This window comes from Lytechinus pictus, chromosome 4 (assembly GCF_037042905.1).
Source record: "Lytechinus pictus isolate F3 Inbred chromosome 4, Lp3.0, whole genome shotgun sequence".
In the NCBI taxonomy this organism is placed as follows: Eukaryota; Metazoa; Echinodermata; class Echinoidea; order Temnopleuroida; family Toxopneustidae; genus Lytechinus; species Lytechinus pictus.
Genome location: NC_087248.1, coordinates 27,122,784 through 27,140,267, shown reverse-complemented (window position 1 = coordinate 27,140,267; position 17,484 = coordinate 27,122,784). Strand labels below are relative to the sequence as shown.

The 17,484-nt window shown below is 38.7% G+C and overlaps 1 protein-coding gene across 1 annotated transcript; it reads right to left on the bottom strand.

The window, feature by feature from the left end:
• Positions 1 to 214: 214 nt before the first annotated feature.
• On the bottom strand, positions 215 to 14,943 carry LOC129258759 (uncharacterized). The gene is made up of 2 exons (XM_054896989.2): positions 14,226 to 14,943; positions 215 to 4,972 (listed from the first exon to the last, which is right to left on the bottom strand). Exons 1-2 carry the CDS (start codon positions 14,260 to 14,262, stop codon positions 3,207 to 3,209), a joined length of 1,803 nt encoding a protein of 600 aa, XP_054752964.2. The 5' UTR covers positions 14,263 to 14,943; the 3' UTR covers positions 215 to 3,206.
• Between the last annotated feature and the right edge of the window lie 2,541 nt (positions 14,944 to 17,484).

The window sequence follows — 17,484 nt, the reverse complement described above, 5'->3', positions numbered from 1 at the left end:
ATGCTTTCCTTTCCTCTCTCTTTCTCTTAATTTCCCTCCTATTCCCCCCCCCCCCACTAATATAAATACACAGGGAGGAGGGGAAGGGAAGGGGGGGGGGGGTAGTGATCGTCCCCTGCCCAGCCTGTAGCACCACTCTCGAAAGTTACTGCTCGTACGCGGAAGTAGCAAACAACTCAATAATTACACGACTAGAAATCGCTGAATGCCAATGTATCGTAGCATGGTTTGTTTTAAACTCAGTATTTTAATGATGATAGAAAATGGCAATTACAATCAGGTGCACAGCAAGAATTAGTACAGTTTCAGCTCGTTTGGAATTTTCGATATAATTACAGCAACATTTAAGAAAAGTACTTTCTTATAAATTAATTTCAATATAATACAATAGAAATGATAATAAATATACATCGTATACTATGCTATTTTGTACAATAATTCCGCAACCGTTATGAAACGGAAACCTTACATTCGTTGCTTTCTTTTGTCCCATACTTCGTTTAAAAAAGTCAAGGGGCTGTCAGATTTGGGCTGGTTTAAAAAAAGAATTGCGATTAAAAGCAACTCCTAGAATCAATGGCAAATCCCTAATTACACATTTCATTGGTTGAAAATCATGTTTTTTTTTTTTTAGAGTAGCGTTGGATTTTAACTCCTCTTTGCAACTCTTTGCAACGGGTCACAGACTCAAATTTGACACTTCAACCAGTAACAGGTCTAGAAGAAGACAATACGCCAAAGGCTCTGTCTGTGCATGTACCTACTACTACTCTGACAGAGTAGTATAGTCCATACTCTGTGTCAGCCACAGTGCATAGTGAATCTAGTCTCACTACTTCAGACTCAGCACTATGCACTATGCGAATTGCGAAACCCCAGGGCCTGTGCCTGCAAACTAGAGTGTACCAATGTCCGCGCGACAAGCAGTTTTCACATTTAATCTTTATTTCCCCTTTTTTTCATCAAGCATTCCATTCTTAAATACAAGAACTGCCTTTTGTGCAAAAGATCAAGAAATCAAATTCTATACAGTTTTCTTAAAAAATATCTTTGTTTTGTCAACCAAAGGCAACTTTCGATATGAGAAATAAGATTTAATAGGAAAACGGATTGGTAATCTTGCCATAGGACCTGGGGCAGATCAATTTTTATTACCGAACTATTCATTTCCGTCACTTTAAATGAAAAATTGTCTCAACGACAGTTGTAGCTTTGTTCTCTGGTGGAAAGTTTATCGGTATATTTATAGTTATTATGAAAAAAAAAAAACTATCGTAACGAGTGCAGCCAAAATTACATAGTCATAAATAGGCCTAAATTTGTAAAAAAAGGTTAAAAAACAACACAAACAAAACAAACCCCTCTTTGAACCTAATGGTCCGATTGTAAGAAAAGAAAAACAAATCTCGTCCCTGAAGTAACCGATTTACCGTTAGTTCCTGTTTTCGAATCTAACTTACGTGGGTTTTCTAAAAACATTGGACTTTTTTAACACAAGTCAACGAGGCCTGCCCAATGCACAATTCGACGACTATGAGCACAAGCTACCATGACTATCTACAAGCTATCTCCTCTCATTATTCATTCTTAGCAAGCTATATATACAGCTGTAAAATGAACCTTTCTGAAAATGATTATCGTGATCAGTATATATATAGTATTCTATGTTTATATTGTATATACAATTTATGGCTTTCAACCCCTTAAGATCGCATTGATCGATCTATCTGATAAGTCAGAACAGATCTAGAAACCAGTAGTAGGATTTAAACCTCTCATCTACTGATTGCCGGTCAGCGGCTGTACCACCAGGCAATCTCTTGTCCATGGCACAATCACAATGAAGCCCTCAGTTCCCCTGATCTGATCTGACCTGCATTCTTACATTACTCCGCCATGGAAAATGAAATGGGATGTTAGATGATTACTGCTTTCTGGCCATAAATTGTATTTACAATAAAAAGAAAATTCCCAAGCAACATTCTATTCAAATGTTTATTTGAATAAACGAATGAATGAATAATCGAAGCATAATCCGATCATGATGTCATCGAAAGTAAAATTGAGAAGAACATCGGTGGCTAATCTAACAGATAATAGAGTATGACATGCGTGGGTCTTGCTTGTGTCTGTAACATAATAGCGAGATTTCGCAATCGCCACGGGGACAGACTCGGAAAAACTGCAACATTTATTGAAAATGCCCGTCAAATCACAAAGTACAGCTGAGAGGTCTTTGTCGAAAAATTGGTGAACCGGAACAGCTGGTTGCCGTAAGATTCACCGATTTTTGACAAAGACTGCTTTGTCATGAAGGGTTTTTGACAAAGGATTTTCTATGTTGTAGAATCCGTCTCCGTCGCTATTGCGAAAACTCCTTATTATGCATTACAGTCACTATAATAATCATGATCATCTGATCGTGTGAAAACTTCGCGCGGAATTCACATTTTCTGCTAGAAATATTATGAATGCTACCTCTTTATGGAGTCAACGTTTTTGAACATTAGAAAATATACATTACGTGCCATGGTGATCATCTTCATCTCTCAAGATATTGGTGCAAAAGTTATGGCAAATTTCACGATAAAAAAGTTATCACTACACACAACAAGGATATGATATTGACAATAGTTTTTTCTCATGCACCATTGTGTACAGTAGCGATTAAAACATCAGAAATAACACGTTGAAATATCACCTATAACATGCCATATTAGGATAGAGAGGGACTTTGAAATGTCCGAAACCCTTGTAAAATCATGCGTATCAGTTTAACAGAAAACACTACTTGATGTCATAGAATTTTGAGTAATGAGGAGAAATCAATATTCTATGGAATATTGGGAAATGGGAAGACGGTACTGTAATAAACCATAGTAGTACTTGGTAGTACAAAATTCAGATTAGAATTTGTCGTAACTCTTCAGGATTTCGTGTGTATTGTTGGCAAGAAAAAAAAATGTTCTCAGGCAAGGGTTGAAATGGAACGCGCGGACTGAAACTTATTGGTAGATGATATTTTATGAAGATCAAACTCAAGCAATTAACAAAGGAAAATCTTAAGTTTTTCCAAAACACATATATAGCATAAATGTCTGTCACGTACAGCGAGGAAATGTTACGGATCAAAAGTCTTTTACATTCGTTGAAGATGATCTCAAATAATCATATTTGCAGAGCTATATATCTGCACAGTTTCAATCCTAACGACCATCATCGTCACCTCCTTGCCACACACAATTTGCCACGGCATACTTGTCAAGGAAGGGTAGGATCCGTGGATAGACGTCCTTTGAGGCATTCTTCCCCATGATGCAGTCCAGGTGCCCATACTCCGGAATCTGAAACCACTCATAATGCTGATCAGGGTTCGCTTCCTTGCATCTGACATAACTCTGACGAGTGGCTTCGATATCCCAACCTTTGTTCAACGATCCGACATAATATAATACCGGAAGGTCCATGTTCGTCATTGCCTTGCGATACAGTGGCGATTGGAGACGATTTTTTGAGTTGAAATCCGGTAAGTAGATATCCTTGCCCTTGAAGTCGGTTAATCTGCCTTTCCGGAATGTGACCGCAAGATGGTGGTAGTATTCAGCGTGTCCGAAACCGAACCACTCGGTCAAGGTATCGTGTGTCTTTTCATTCAGGTTGCGATGTTCCCACATAAGGCCGAACATTGAGGTTATTCGGTGACATACGATATTACTACACTGATTCTTTTCGTCGAGTGTCGATCGCGCAACAGCATTGGCAACCGCCGACATTACCTTCTCACGCACGTGGTCGTTCTTGTCCGTATATGCATTGAGTCCTGAAAAACCGAACGCAACAGCTATACTGTCAAGCCTGGTATTGGCTTTGGCATGGTTCATTGCAGACGATATCATGCAGAATCCGGACTGTGAGGCAACAAAGCACCGGATCTTCCTCCTGTCAATATGACGACCAAACAAGGCAATGTGCATGGTTAGAGACCCGATGCAATGCGCATACACCTGAAGGTCTAGCGACGCGGTTTCTTTTAGAATGAAGTCTATAGCAGGTGGAAGATCTTTCTCTGCGGAGTCGTGCATTTGCGTAGGTTTCCTATGTGAAGGAAGGGCAACTGAGAACCTAAGTTCCAAGACCCACATGTCGAACCCATGCTCGCAGAAGAACTCTACGACGCTCTTGTCTATGGTATCTAGAGAGAATATTCTACTTGTAACACAGAGTCCGTGAAGGAACAGGATCGGTCCCTTGTTGCCGCAATTGTACCGAGTCATCACCAGAGGCACACCATCTTTGGCCGTCAGATGGTACACAACAGGCTTGATGCCTTTCAGACTGAGAGGGCGCCTTTCCCGCGCCGATGATGACGGGCAGAACTGATTAGGCGAGAACATATTACTAGTGTCGACGAGAATACCGCCAAGAAAGAATCCAAGTTTCGCTTTCCATTCCACCTCCAGTTTCTCATTATCCCCAGGTCCTGAAATTTCGATATTTGAGAGCTCATTTGCGATATCCACCAGTTTGGCCGAGACTTGACCTGAGGTAAAGGTCTCTGCCTTGAAGGTTGGCCCTTTCTTGATGACAATGCCCAATGCGGAGTCGTCTGTTGCATCATTCCCGACGAACGTGTCCTCGTGGACTACTCTCATTCCTTTGAAGAAGTAATCCTTCTCTCCGAAAGGTAATAGCGTCTCGTAAATCATACTTTTGAATTCCAGATTGGTTTCGTTGGAGCTTTGAACGTAAAACTTGCCTCCAGAGAACGGAACTGGGTCCTTGGACAGTACTGGACAGTTGAGTTCACCACTGATCTCTGCCTCATGACGGTTTGACTTTTCTATCATATGGATAACGTCATCCGTCTCAATGGTGATTGTGAGGTCACATGGATGCTTTGAACCGCCTTTATTAACGAATCCTGTCATGTGACTTGTGTAGCGCCCTCTAAGTTTGGTTTCCTCGACTTTTCCTGTTCAAACGACAAAGAAAAAAGCAGAAAGATTAGGGATATGCAAATCTAAATGTTCACGTAAGTATTACTAGTAGGCCTATACCTCCGATGCATTCGTGGATGCGGATCTCCTAATCCCAATTCGTGAAATGTCGAGGGCCAGAATAATCTTCTTCATTGATAGTGTTTGCTGTTTTGAAAACCTCATGTGAATGTTGTAGCGCTTTAAAAGGAAACGAATGGGGAGATTGGAAGGTTATATTTCTACCAGACTATTCTTCCTTTCGGGCAGGGAAGATGGGGGCACCCTACGTGCGATGCTCCCCTGTCCTAATCGGACTCATTCCCCTCTCCTGTGGCGTCATCCCAGTTATCAATATTTTGACAAAGTATATGAAAACGAATCTCTATTATGCTTATGTTGGGTATAGCCATCGATATCCATAAACCGGATGGAGCTTGATATTCGCTGCCGCACGCACGACCTTCTGAGGCAAATAAGAAAAAAAAACCTCCATGGCACAATTGACAATATGGGGCCATTACGCGGAAAGTACTCCACGTACGCATGTGCACACGCAATAGAAAAACGTGTGGAAATTATTTTGTGCGCGCTAGACCCTTTGGAGTATACATTTCTGGCCTCAAGCGCGTTGTACCTCTATCCACATATTGATATCGATGGGTATAGCAGGTTATTGTATGAAAGCTACGATAAGCAGTTGAGGGAGGGACATTCTGTCTGTCTGCCTATGTGTCACTCTTCTCTCTCTCTCTCTCTCTGTCCTTCCCCTTCTCTCCCATACTCTCCTCCGTGCTATGGTATAAACATTTTCTTATAAATCCCTGAAATTCAAGTTCTGGGACATACTAAAAAAAATCCTGGTTTTGTCTACCACTTTGAACGGTTTAAACTGTATTTGTTCAATTAATACATATGAGAATTTGCCTTCTAGAAAGTAAAAGAAGGAAATATATACAGGGAAAACAAAAAATACAAAGTGAAACAGAAAGCCACTTTCTACATCTTTTAAAAGCGCCTTTCTCCGTAGGCCATTAACCATAGAGCTATAGCTCTATACATTTACAGCCGATAAATATTTTTCAGCACGTAGTCATCGACCATGTTCAATGGCGGAGCCAGGATTCTGGGGGGGGGGGGGCACAAGCAAAGGTGACGCCACTCTTCTCTCTCGATTGCACAACATAGTCAATAAGAGGGTCAGAATTACATGGTCCACATGTATCGTTTTGGCACTTTTTGAAATTCTTCCTTACTATAACTCCCTTCCCACCTTTTCTCCTTTTCACTACTTTTAAATTATATGGGGCCGTTGCGACGCGTCGCTCCCTCAGCTCCCTGTCCCATTCCTGATAATCATCATCTTTTCTCAAAACCATACTCCCTTCAGAAATACCCGCTTTCTCTTTCACCACCATCTTCACCCCTCCCCCATTTCTCTCGCTCTTTCCCCCACTCATAATAATTATAACATGGTCTTCTGTACATATTAGGTAGTTGTTATGTTGTTGACACTCGCACTATTAGGAAACTGATTCCAAAGGTCAACATCATAAAATCATAAATAGAATGGTGAGATCGGATCATTTTCCCTCAATAGTGATATCCAATGCGAAATGCAAAAAAGTCCAGTAGGTAAGAAACACAAACACATATACAATAACTCATACTGTTCACGCAGAGCAAACCGACTGTGCTATATTCCATGCGTGTAAAATGAGTCGCACATTGAGGGGGGGGGGGGGGGTTGCAATTTAAGATGTTAGCAGGAAGGAGAATCGTATCCTTTTTAAAAACAATACTTTCTTTTAAAAGAACAACAACCTTACTTTTTGCAACCCCCAGACATTCAGTACCCACGTATTATAATGACAGTGTGGCCACTTAGTGCGACACCGCTACCCTTTCCATATCAGAGCCGAGTGCCACCCATCATCATCAACCATCTTTATCAAGTGAAATATTTATATTTGGGGGAAGACAATCTATGAAAATTATGTTTTGCAATTCAGACATATAGTTAGTGTCGTATATCTGTGCTCGTACCGTCTTCGAAAATAGAGGTGGGCGTACCCCGCGTGAAATAAAATAGGGCCTTTATCCTGACCTTTTTTTTTGGGGGGGGGGGTACAGGGGCCGCGGAACGGTTTTCAAAGTGGGGGGCTGAGCCAAAAGTGGGGGGGGGGGGCTGACGATGCAAAAAATCACAATCGTATGGTCATTTTTGCGTTTTTGTACACGGTTTTGGAAAAAAGGAGGGGGGGGGGGCTGAAGCCCCCCAGCCCCCCCGGTTCCGCGGTCCCTGGGGTATGGGGTAAAGGTTGAGTTGATCTTGTATATAGGCCTCACGCATACATATATTCAGAATAATCACATAATGGTACCAAATGGGTAAGTTCTATTGTAATTGCGGTTGGGTGCCAAAGTTACCAAAATAGTAACATTTACACAACTGCCGACACAGATATTACCATAATTTGTGTACACAAGAATGCGTGCTTTACTGTCAAAGCCCTTGTTTTGATCTTTAAATGATTTGCAGGCTTGTAGAATATTTTGATACAAAGTTTATTGGCGCTTCGAGAAGTTTCATTTATACGATAAAGTCTCAAACAATGACATTGGGGATATTGGTTCCAGGCAACTACCGCAATTAAATAGGAATTCTTTTCTTCTTTGTTTGTCTGACGTAAATAGTGATCTATTACGATGAGGACTACGGCGTCAAGAGGCGGTCGTTCAGAAAACGACAATAGAGGCCAGTCCAGTGTATCCAGTCAAGTGTACCAAGGATTAGTTGGATTACATAAGTTGTACAATCTATAGCCACATTTGGAGGTTCCTAATCGCTGATGTCCTCGCCGAATTGGGAAGACGGAAGAAATAGGCCGCCTATCCAATGCTGCATGCAAATTGCAAACTCATAGCCGATGATCATATAAGGAAATAATTTGAGCAGTTTCTGAATTAATGAAATGCAAATAATATAAATACAGGGGCCGCGTAACCGGGAGCCTGGATGGGATTCAGCCCCCACTTCTTTCCAAAACCGTTTACAAAAACGTAAAAATGACCATCTGATTGTGATTTGTTGCATGGTCACCCCCCCCCCCCCCAACTTTCTAAACCGTTCTGCGGCCCCTGATATAGTCCCGATGACGTTCCGGTCGGTTATTTTAATTAATACTAATATTCTGAGAAAAAATCAAACCATTGAACCTTACTTTATTTCATTTCAAAGATTTTTGTCAAAACAAATATATTGTAAAAATAACGATTCTTATTAACCTATGTTAACCAAACTCATATCTTGTGAACTGTCTCCCAGCGGGCCTCGCATGACGCAATAGTATTACCCTAATCCAATCTCATACGTCGAGCGCCTGGCAAGAATGCACAAGATCCCAACTTTGTTAGATATGACCCCGCTGGGCATCGAACCCATGACCCCCCGTTCATGAGACAGACACACTACCACTGAGCCACCATGTCCACAAATAATTGAAATGCCTTAAAAAAAAAACCTGGTAGCACTTATTGTATTACAAGCAAATTGATCACACAATTATTCTCGACAGTCAGGAAACATGCACCCTTTCTACGTAGTAGGGTCAAGTTTCACAAAATATTATGATTAGAAGCGAATTATCCCCCCCACCCAATATTTCATTCAAACCAACGAAATTGAAGACGAAGGGCAATCCCTTAAACTTGAGCTTCTGTTTTGTTTTCATATCATATCATAATAAACCATGATTAGTGGAAGCAAGTCGAAAAAGTCTGATAAGTCTTTACTAAAATATTACATATTTTCCCTTCTTTGATGTGAGATTAAGCTGCAATAAAATAGTTTTTACAAGGTAAAAATTGAATTTTACAAGATATTGTAGAATATTTAAGAATAGAAAAAGAACATTGCATTTTCCTTATCTAGTTCAAGAAACTTTTCTTTGCGGGTAATATTTTAGCAGGGATCAGTATGTTATGTCAAAAGTATCATAATAGGGCATTTCTGTAGAAATCAAAACGAAGTATATAATTACCTAAACATAGATAAAAATAAACAGAAACATGGCAGGAATCAAATTATTTCCTCGTATGTATTATATTTCTGTTGTTGTTATGAAGACCTGTCATATATCATACAAACAATAATAATCATTAAACAAAACCAAAAACAAGCTCGATAAACACACCGAAACTGATTTGTAAGCAAGAAACTTTTTTTCCAGGTCTGAATTCTCAACCAGGAAATAACAAATTTTCAAATTAAAAGAAAAAGAACTAAATGTCGAATGTGTGCCTCGAAATAATACTAGAAAAACAAAATTTATACAAAACCCTAACTAATCGTTTCGAATTATGTCATCGATTTCTGTACATCTGTTGTTTTTCCGAGATTATAATCAATTTCTGTCTTTGTTTTAAAGCACAGTGTCCCTATTCTTGAACTGAAGTTAAGAACAAAGAATGGAAGTGCATATATTTTTATAAAGAGGCGCCATAAAGATATAAGACGCGCATCGTTTTAATCAAAAGTATTGACATGATTATATGAAACCCAAATCAAGTAAATGATCATGGTTACCTCCTTGACTAGTAAAAATTTCAAAGTGTAAAAAAGGGTAGGAATGTTAAAAGGAGCGTTTCATAGATCGTATCGTAAAGTTGTATTGTTAAACGTGAGCGATATGCATACGTTCAAATTGTTCGGCTTGAAGTTTAACGTGATGTATAAACCTCGTCTGGCCAAGGAAGTTTTAAATGTCTGGCTATAGAGACCAGACAGCTTTAAGAATATATGCCTATTTTACACCAACAATGCACAAGGACAGTTTCGTCAAAGGCCTATACGTCATCCCCGGTGGAACCTTCCTGGTTTAATTTTGTTTCTGTTTTCGAGCTTATACCTCGGTCACATTTGCTCTACGGCGGCCGTATACGGCGAGTCGAAAACAGCCGTTTTAACATTTTTTGTACCAGCTACATAATGGGTGGTTTGAATAAAAATGAATAAAATGGTTGTTTTCGACTCGCCGTACGGCCGCCGTAGAGCAAAAGTGACCGAGGTATCAGCGAGCGATGGGATAGGCCCTGCATTCCTTTAATTACGGGGGGGGGGGGGGGGGGTCACATAATATATTTTTGACAAGCAAATAAATAAGAGATTCTCACTCCCTAAATAAACTCACTAATACAAAATACCTCACCGACATACAGTATTGAAAAGAAAGTAGCGGTTCGTAACGGGAGAGAAAATGCGGAGCAGGTCCTTGTGACGCAATGTAAATTTTACACACTAATCGAACGACTAACTTCAACTCTGGGTCTAACAATATACCCCACCCTTAACCTAACTTCAAACCGTATATATAACCCTATTGCACCCCTAATCCAACCCTAACCCTTCATCTTAAGCCCGGTGCAATTGTCGCAGGAGCAAATGTCGTGTCACCCTCAAAACGTATTTGTTTCAGAGTACAGATAACCCGTCACGGAAATCCGATCTGGAACGCGGATAGATCAACATCCGCTTCCACTATCTACAAATATTCCATGACGTGACTTACTCAAAGAATCGAGATAAAGAAACCGGGTGTACCCCTATCCTAGAAATAGAAATGCCGATTTTTTATTGATATCCGTGATCATCATGATCGTCAGACAAAATGTCGATTAATGGTCAGCAGGGACCAAGTGGGTCTTCACACAAGACTAGCTCTCTGTACTCAAGTCATTGTAGACTGTGCATTCAGCACACTTAACTCGAGTGAAGGGTTTGCACAGCAGACTAGTCGAGTGATTGTATCAACTTAAAGCTATTCATTTTAGGAGAAATTTGTAATTAATAATTTGTTAAAGTATATGATTATGTTTTTACCATTCTATTCCTTTGGAGCATTTCATGAAATGACTTGTCGGACGTTGTATCTGACAAATCCCGTTTTGTACGACAGTTACCATAGGAACAATGCCTCTCAGCCAATAAAAACCAAGGAAAGATGTCAGATATGGCAACTTGTCGGATAAGAATACTGATGAAACGTTCTCTTTGAGTCCGTTTCATAAAGATCTAAACGTACAGTAACTTCGCAATAACTGTAACTACCATGGAAACCTCGATTGCGATTGGCTTTTAATGGGCGGTGTTTCATTGACATAATGACAAAGTTACCACAGTTGTAACTCTTTATGAAACAGCCCACTGTACAATAGGCCTATTTCAACCCGTTGGCTACTCGAATTATGCGGTCTCTAACCACACCAACGTTGCTTTCAGGATTCAGTGGTCAACAGGTTAACCATGTTAACAGAATGCGAACCATGACTGTTTACAGCAGCATTGTACCAATTGTAGAACGAATGTTCAAGAAATGAACAGATTTTTCAGGGGGGTGGGGGGGGGGGGGGGGGCAAGGACACCTGAATAAATCATTTGGGGGGGGGGGGGTATATAACCATTAAAGGGGAAGTTCATCCTGACAGAACTTTGTTGTAAAAATAGCCGAAAAATTAGAAAATGTATTGGTAAAAGTTTGAGGAAATTATATCAAGGATTAAGAAAGTTTTCAGAATTTCAAGCTTTTGATTTGTGACGTCATACAAAGATAAACGAGCAGCTGCCCTATATGTTAATTAATATAACATGCATAGATTTCATTTTTCAATGGTTCGTGAGGACTTATTCTTTATTTTCCTTTATAGGAGCGTGTGTGAAATGTTTTGTGTATTGATACACAGAAGGTATGATAAAAAAAACATTTTCAATTTCCTGAAAAAATAAGATATTTCATTGATTTTGAAGCATACGATACTTAGGAAAGCTGCTCGTACATGATGTCACAAATTAAGTAATTAAAAATTATAATAACTTTTTAATTCTTTAATGGATTCATCTCAAACCCTCGCCAATATGTTTTTGTTATTTTTCTGCTATTCTTTTACAATTTACGTTTTTGTCAGGGTGAAATTCCCTTTAAACGTTAAACTCATTATTTTCTGTTCAAAAGTGGTTTGATTTCAAAATAAAAATTATACAGTACAAACGTTATTTAAGATTTTATACAACGCCGTTTACTATATGAACCTTACAGTATTTTTAGATTTAAACATCCATGCTGAATTTATTGAAAATTAATTATTGAAAATCGAACTTTGTTGTTAAAGACTCTAAACACTTGTTTAAACCATGGACCTATTACGAATAGGTCCATGTTTAAACAACTACTGTAGGATTCATATAGTAGACAGCGTTGTATACAAAAAATAATACAGCGTTTTTAATGTGTCAGTCCGAGCAAGGTTTTCAAGCTTTGAACTTTGTTCGACCATTCCTGCGCAAGATATTGGTCGACAAACATTATCGATATTTGCAGAGTTACCATTATACAAGAATTCTTGCCCCGCATTCAAGCGCTTTCTTGTCAAGCCTGGATACCATAGTTATATTGATTGTCTTCAAAATAGTAATCCATTCAAGTTTATTCTACCATATATTCTATTCCCAATAGATCTCGACTTTAGATTCGTTATCATCAGGCCAACTTCTATGTACCATGGCTCAAAGGGCTGAGTGATAGCTGAGTACGTTTAATGGATATAATATGCATGAAACGGGGAGATTTACACTGTAAAAACGCTGTTTAAAAAAAATATAGCCCGTTGTCTAAGATCGTCACTCTATTAACTATTGTTTACAATTTTAAAACCACTGTTTAATCTTGCCAAAAAGTCTTTAAAAAGTTTAAACAACTTATTGCTACAGTAACAGGCTTAGACAACGTGCTGTTTTTTTTTTACTGTCATCACTTTTATAATGTTTTACCTCTATGCTCTGACATTAAATTGGTTTTGAAAAAGCATAAAGTGAGTAAAACCCATCACTGAAAATCCATCAAAAAAAAAATCAGACCTCAAAATGGGATATTTTAAGCATTGTTTTAATAATAATAATAATACTATTCCGCTTTATATAGCGCTTAACACATCGGAGTGACGTCTCTAACATGTCTAAGCGCTTTACAGATATATTATTACCCCGGCCATCGGATCCTTGCATGCCCGCATACAATGTATGTACCTTCTCCACTCCATGGGGAGCATTCCAACAAGAGTTCAAAGACTCAATTGCTAGGCATACTACATAGGCTTTCGCATCCTACCTGGTATCCATTTAACACCTGGGTGGAGAGTGACAAATTGTGGATTGACGTCTTGCCAAAGGACGCTAGGCCATGGTGGGAATCGAACACACGACCCTCTGATTACAAGTCGAGAGTCAGAACCGCTACACCACGGCGCTTTTGTAAACTTGCACACGATTTATGTAACAAGATAAATACTTCGCAAAGCGCTTGCTGATCTAATTCGTACGTTGATTGGAAAACTGGGATAGTTTAAACATGGAGTTGAAACCCTATGTTTTAAGTATACGAGTCTCATTAAACAGACGATGCGAACTCGAAGTGCATGCGAAATTAATTTTTTTTAATTTTTATCTGTAAATTCTTCATATTCTTTCTCCTTTCCTTGTTTCTTCTTTTTGAGAGGTGCCTTTTTTTTTTGGGGGGGGCGGTCGTTTAGTCCCTTGGATCCCCCTATGATACAATTTACTAGCGTAATATCGTGTAATAACATTCTTTTAAAAAAGTTAATCAAATTTTAAGTTCCGAAAAAAAATTAACGCGTATCACCATATCCAACAAATTTTGTGGTGCCTGGATATTTTTAATCACTTTTTTTTTTCTTCAAAATATCTATAAGGTTCACATTTTACATCACAATTAATCACTTAAACTTTTGTGTGCAAAATGAATTGTTATTGTTATTGATTAACGTGAGATGCCTGAGTGGGAACGAATGAACATTAGGTTATACAAACACAAGTTATGTGCCTCGAATTCCATGCATACTTGCAATGTAGCATTCTAACGTGCCCAACATCAATAATGTTGAACTTGTATGTGCGGTTTTTTAATGCCATAACGCAAAAAACCAACAACATACCACTCACACGAGTACGAGGTTACTACGCTATGACCACTCACACAACATGCGAGGTTAGTATGCTATGACATCATACATACAGTGCACGATAATAAAATCGTATTAAATACAACAGGTTCCTCCACGAAAAGGCTTCCTAATCATATTATCTCGTAGCCATCATATTAAGTCATGATAGGTGTTAGTTTGAGTCGTGGGCTATCAAAATCAAGAGAAAAATGTTTTAAAAGAAAGAAATCTCACCATGGTCATCATCGTCTTTGCTCACGTTGCTCCCCATAGTATGATAATAAAATACTAATTTGACAGTTATCTTCTATTCTTGATGACGAAACACAGGACTAACGGATAAAGATGTGATGAGACTAGAAACATCAACGTCGATGTTAAGCGGTTGGGATCTTCAAGCGATAATGATACTGATAGTGCAGAAATCGAGGTTTTTATTTGGCAACCCGTTGTGTGGTATCGATCGGAAACGCTTGGCGGATGCGGAAGACTGTCCATATACCTGCACGTGTTGGCAAGTTGCAAAAATCGAAATGTTATGATGTCGTTTTGGGCTTAGTTTAGACACGGAGGTAAATTTAGAGTACCTTAGGGTTGCCATTAAAGCGCGGAATGCAGCCGGATACAATGTCTATATTCACTGAATCTCCATTCTTCTTAATTCTCGCATGAATTCTGCTCAGGTAACTTCATAGGAATGCGTGAGTCATGGACTGCAGACATCACAATAGGGATACATGACGTACATAGCGCCTTTGAGTGGGTAGGGCTATTTTTGGAACATAAAAAGTGTTTTCCAACTCGTTGGAGTTGTTTTCTTTGCCGGAGATATAGAGTTATGGTATTATGCCTGATAATTAGTTCCGGGGGAGGGGGGGTAGCCTACAATGTGGGTTTATTCTAAACTTTGAATTGAATGGGTATGGGCTATGTTATGTCACACTCCGAAAATAGTTTTTGAACAGTTTAATCATATATATACATTTAGACTATCAAAGGTAGCCAGACTAGACCCAAACTCGCAGATGTTGAGATAAAGCAGAGTTTGGTTTGAGGCTTCCGGAACCCCCATGACCACACGAAGGTGATATCCGCAATTCAGTTTCCTACCGGAAAATTTGACTTGAATTAAGATGTCCTTTAAAGGTCAAGTCCACCCCAGGAAAATGTTGATTTGAAAAAATAAAGAAAAATCAAACTAGCATAACACCCGGGGGGGGGGGGGGCACTTACATTGACGAGTGGATACCATGCGCGACCAAAAAACACGTAAAAAGGATGTCTTTTTCAAGATAGGGCACGTTACGTACGTAACGTGATAAGGGTGTCAGAAACACAAAAATAATGAAAAAAGGGTATCTATTTCGCTAGGAAAGCTACGTGTTTAGGGTCAAATTTGCGGGGATGATAAAACAAAATTAAAATGTTTTATAAAGGATGTATTTTTGCCCCAACACTACGTGTTTAGAGTCCGATTTGCGCGACTGAGGTGTGCAAGGTGGGGCCGTATAAACCAAATGGTGTAAAGGTAAAACCGACGACCGACGGACCCGTGACATAACAATAAAATATCGCTGTACTTGTTTAGGGGTTCATTTCAGGGAATACTAGCCAAGAGTATCGTTTTGTTTCCAATACTTGTTAAGGGTAGGGTTTCAGACGCCAATACTTGTTAAGGGGTGCATTTTCAGAATATGGAAAATACGTGTTTAGGGTGCTTTTCGAGACCCCATGGTCGCGCATGGTATCCACTCGTCAATGGAAGTGCCCCCCCCCCCCCCCGGCCATAACACTGAAAGTTTCATCAACATCGGATGTAAAATAAGAAAGTTATGCCATTTTAAAGTTTTGCTCATTTTTCACAAAACAGTGATATGCACATTTCAATGGCATGCAAATCAGACAGTCGATGATGTCCCCCATTCACTATATCTTTTGTTTTGTATTGTTTGAATTAGACAATATTTCATTTTTTTACGGATTTTGACAAGAAGGACCAATTTGACCGAACCATATAGTTAGGCCTACGTATAGTATTAAACAATGCTAATTCCACATGCTCAGGGAGGAATTAATCGTTGTTTCACTTGACAATGAGGAGAAAATTAGAATATTTCATATAATAAAATACAAAATAAATAGTGAGTGGATGACGTCATCAGTCTCATCATTTGCATACCGATCATGATGTGCATATAACTGTTTTTGTGAAATTAAGCGAAACTTTAAAATGTCATAACTTTTTTATTTTACATCCGATTTTAATGAAATTTTCAATATTGTGATTGTTGGATTTTTCTCATTTTATTCAAATTAATTTATTTTTGGGGTGGACTTGTCCTTTAAACAAACCATGCAATCCGTTGAAAATGGAACGTCACCTGCGTGCTCCGAATGGTTTTTTTTTTCAATCAGCGATTAATTGGTAAACTTAATGTTACCGGGGCCCTGGGGGCCGTTTCATAAAGCTGTTCGTAAGTTAAGAGCGACTTTAAGAACGACTGGTGATTCTTTCTTGTGGTAAATGATATTCACCATTAAATGTTCACAAGTGATTATTTAGCGCGCAAGAAAGGATCACCAGTCGTTCTTAAAGTCGCTCTTATAACTTACGAACAGCTTTTATGAAACGGCCCACTGGTTTAGGATCAACCGTGACTGGCCATGCATACACGGAATAAAATTTCAAACAACAATGTTAAACATTCTAAAAGTATTGTTCATTTTTTTCATGATTACTGCTTTTAAAAATTCTTCTTTTTAAAAACATTCTTATAAACCTACTCTAAACTCTCATTGAAAAACCGTAGGCCTATTCATATAGTAAGTCTGGTTGTATATAGAAATTAAACATTTTATTTGATTTCGATTTTAATGTGAATGTCATCTTTATAAGTGAACATATTATTTTTTCTTTAACTTTCTACCTTCGCACGGCCTGCTATTCCAACTATTTGAAACAGCCGGAGGAAAGAAGATTAGAGGATCACATCATGTGTGTTCTACTTCGTGTCTATTTCCAGTAACAATGAATGTTCAGTGGCCTATGATATTTAAAAAAAAAGAAAAAAGCCGGTATTGTGGTTTTACTATATACGGCATATGAACAAACAGCCAGTCAATCTAGCCAGAATAGGGGGGTAACCCACCACTAATTGCAACACGAGATATTCCACTGAAACGCTTTCCAGGAAGGTCCCCTAAACAACATACTAAAAGTCCCAAGAAATCCAAGCAGTGGAAATTTATGAAATTTGCACATTATGCAAATTAGCCATGAAAAATTAGAAAAAGAAGGGAAATAATCCAAAGATTACAAATTAAATGTCCAAAACAATTTAATTTGAATGGAAATTCATGATAAATAACTGAATTCAATGTTTTTAATCAAAAGTGCACAAATTTCTACCTCATTTGCATATTATGCAAATAAGCATCCTTATATGGAAAAAATGTCAAGATATTGTGATTTTTCTCATATAGACTGCTTGAA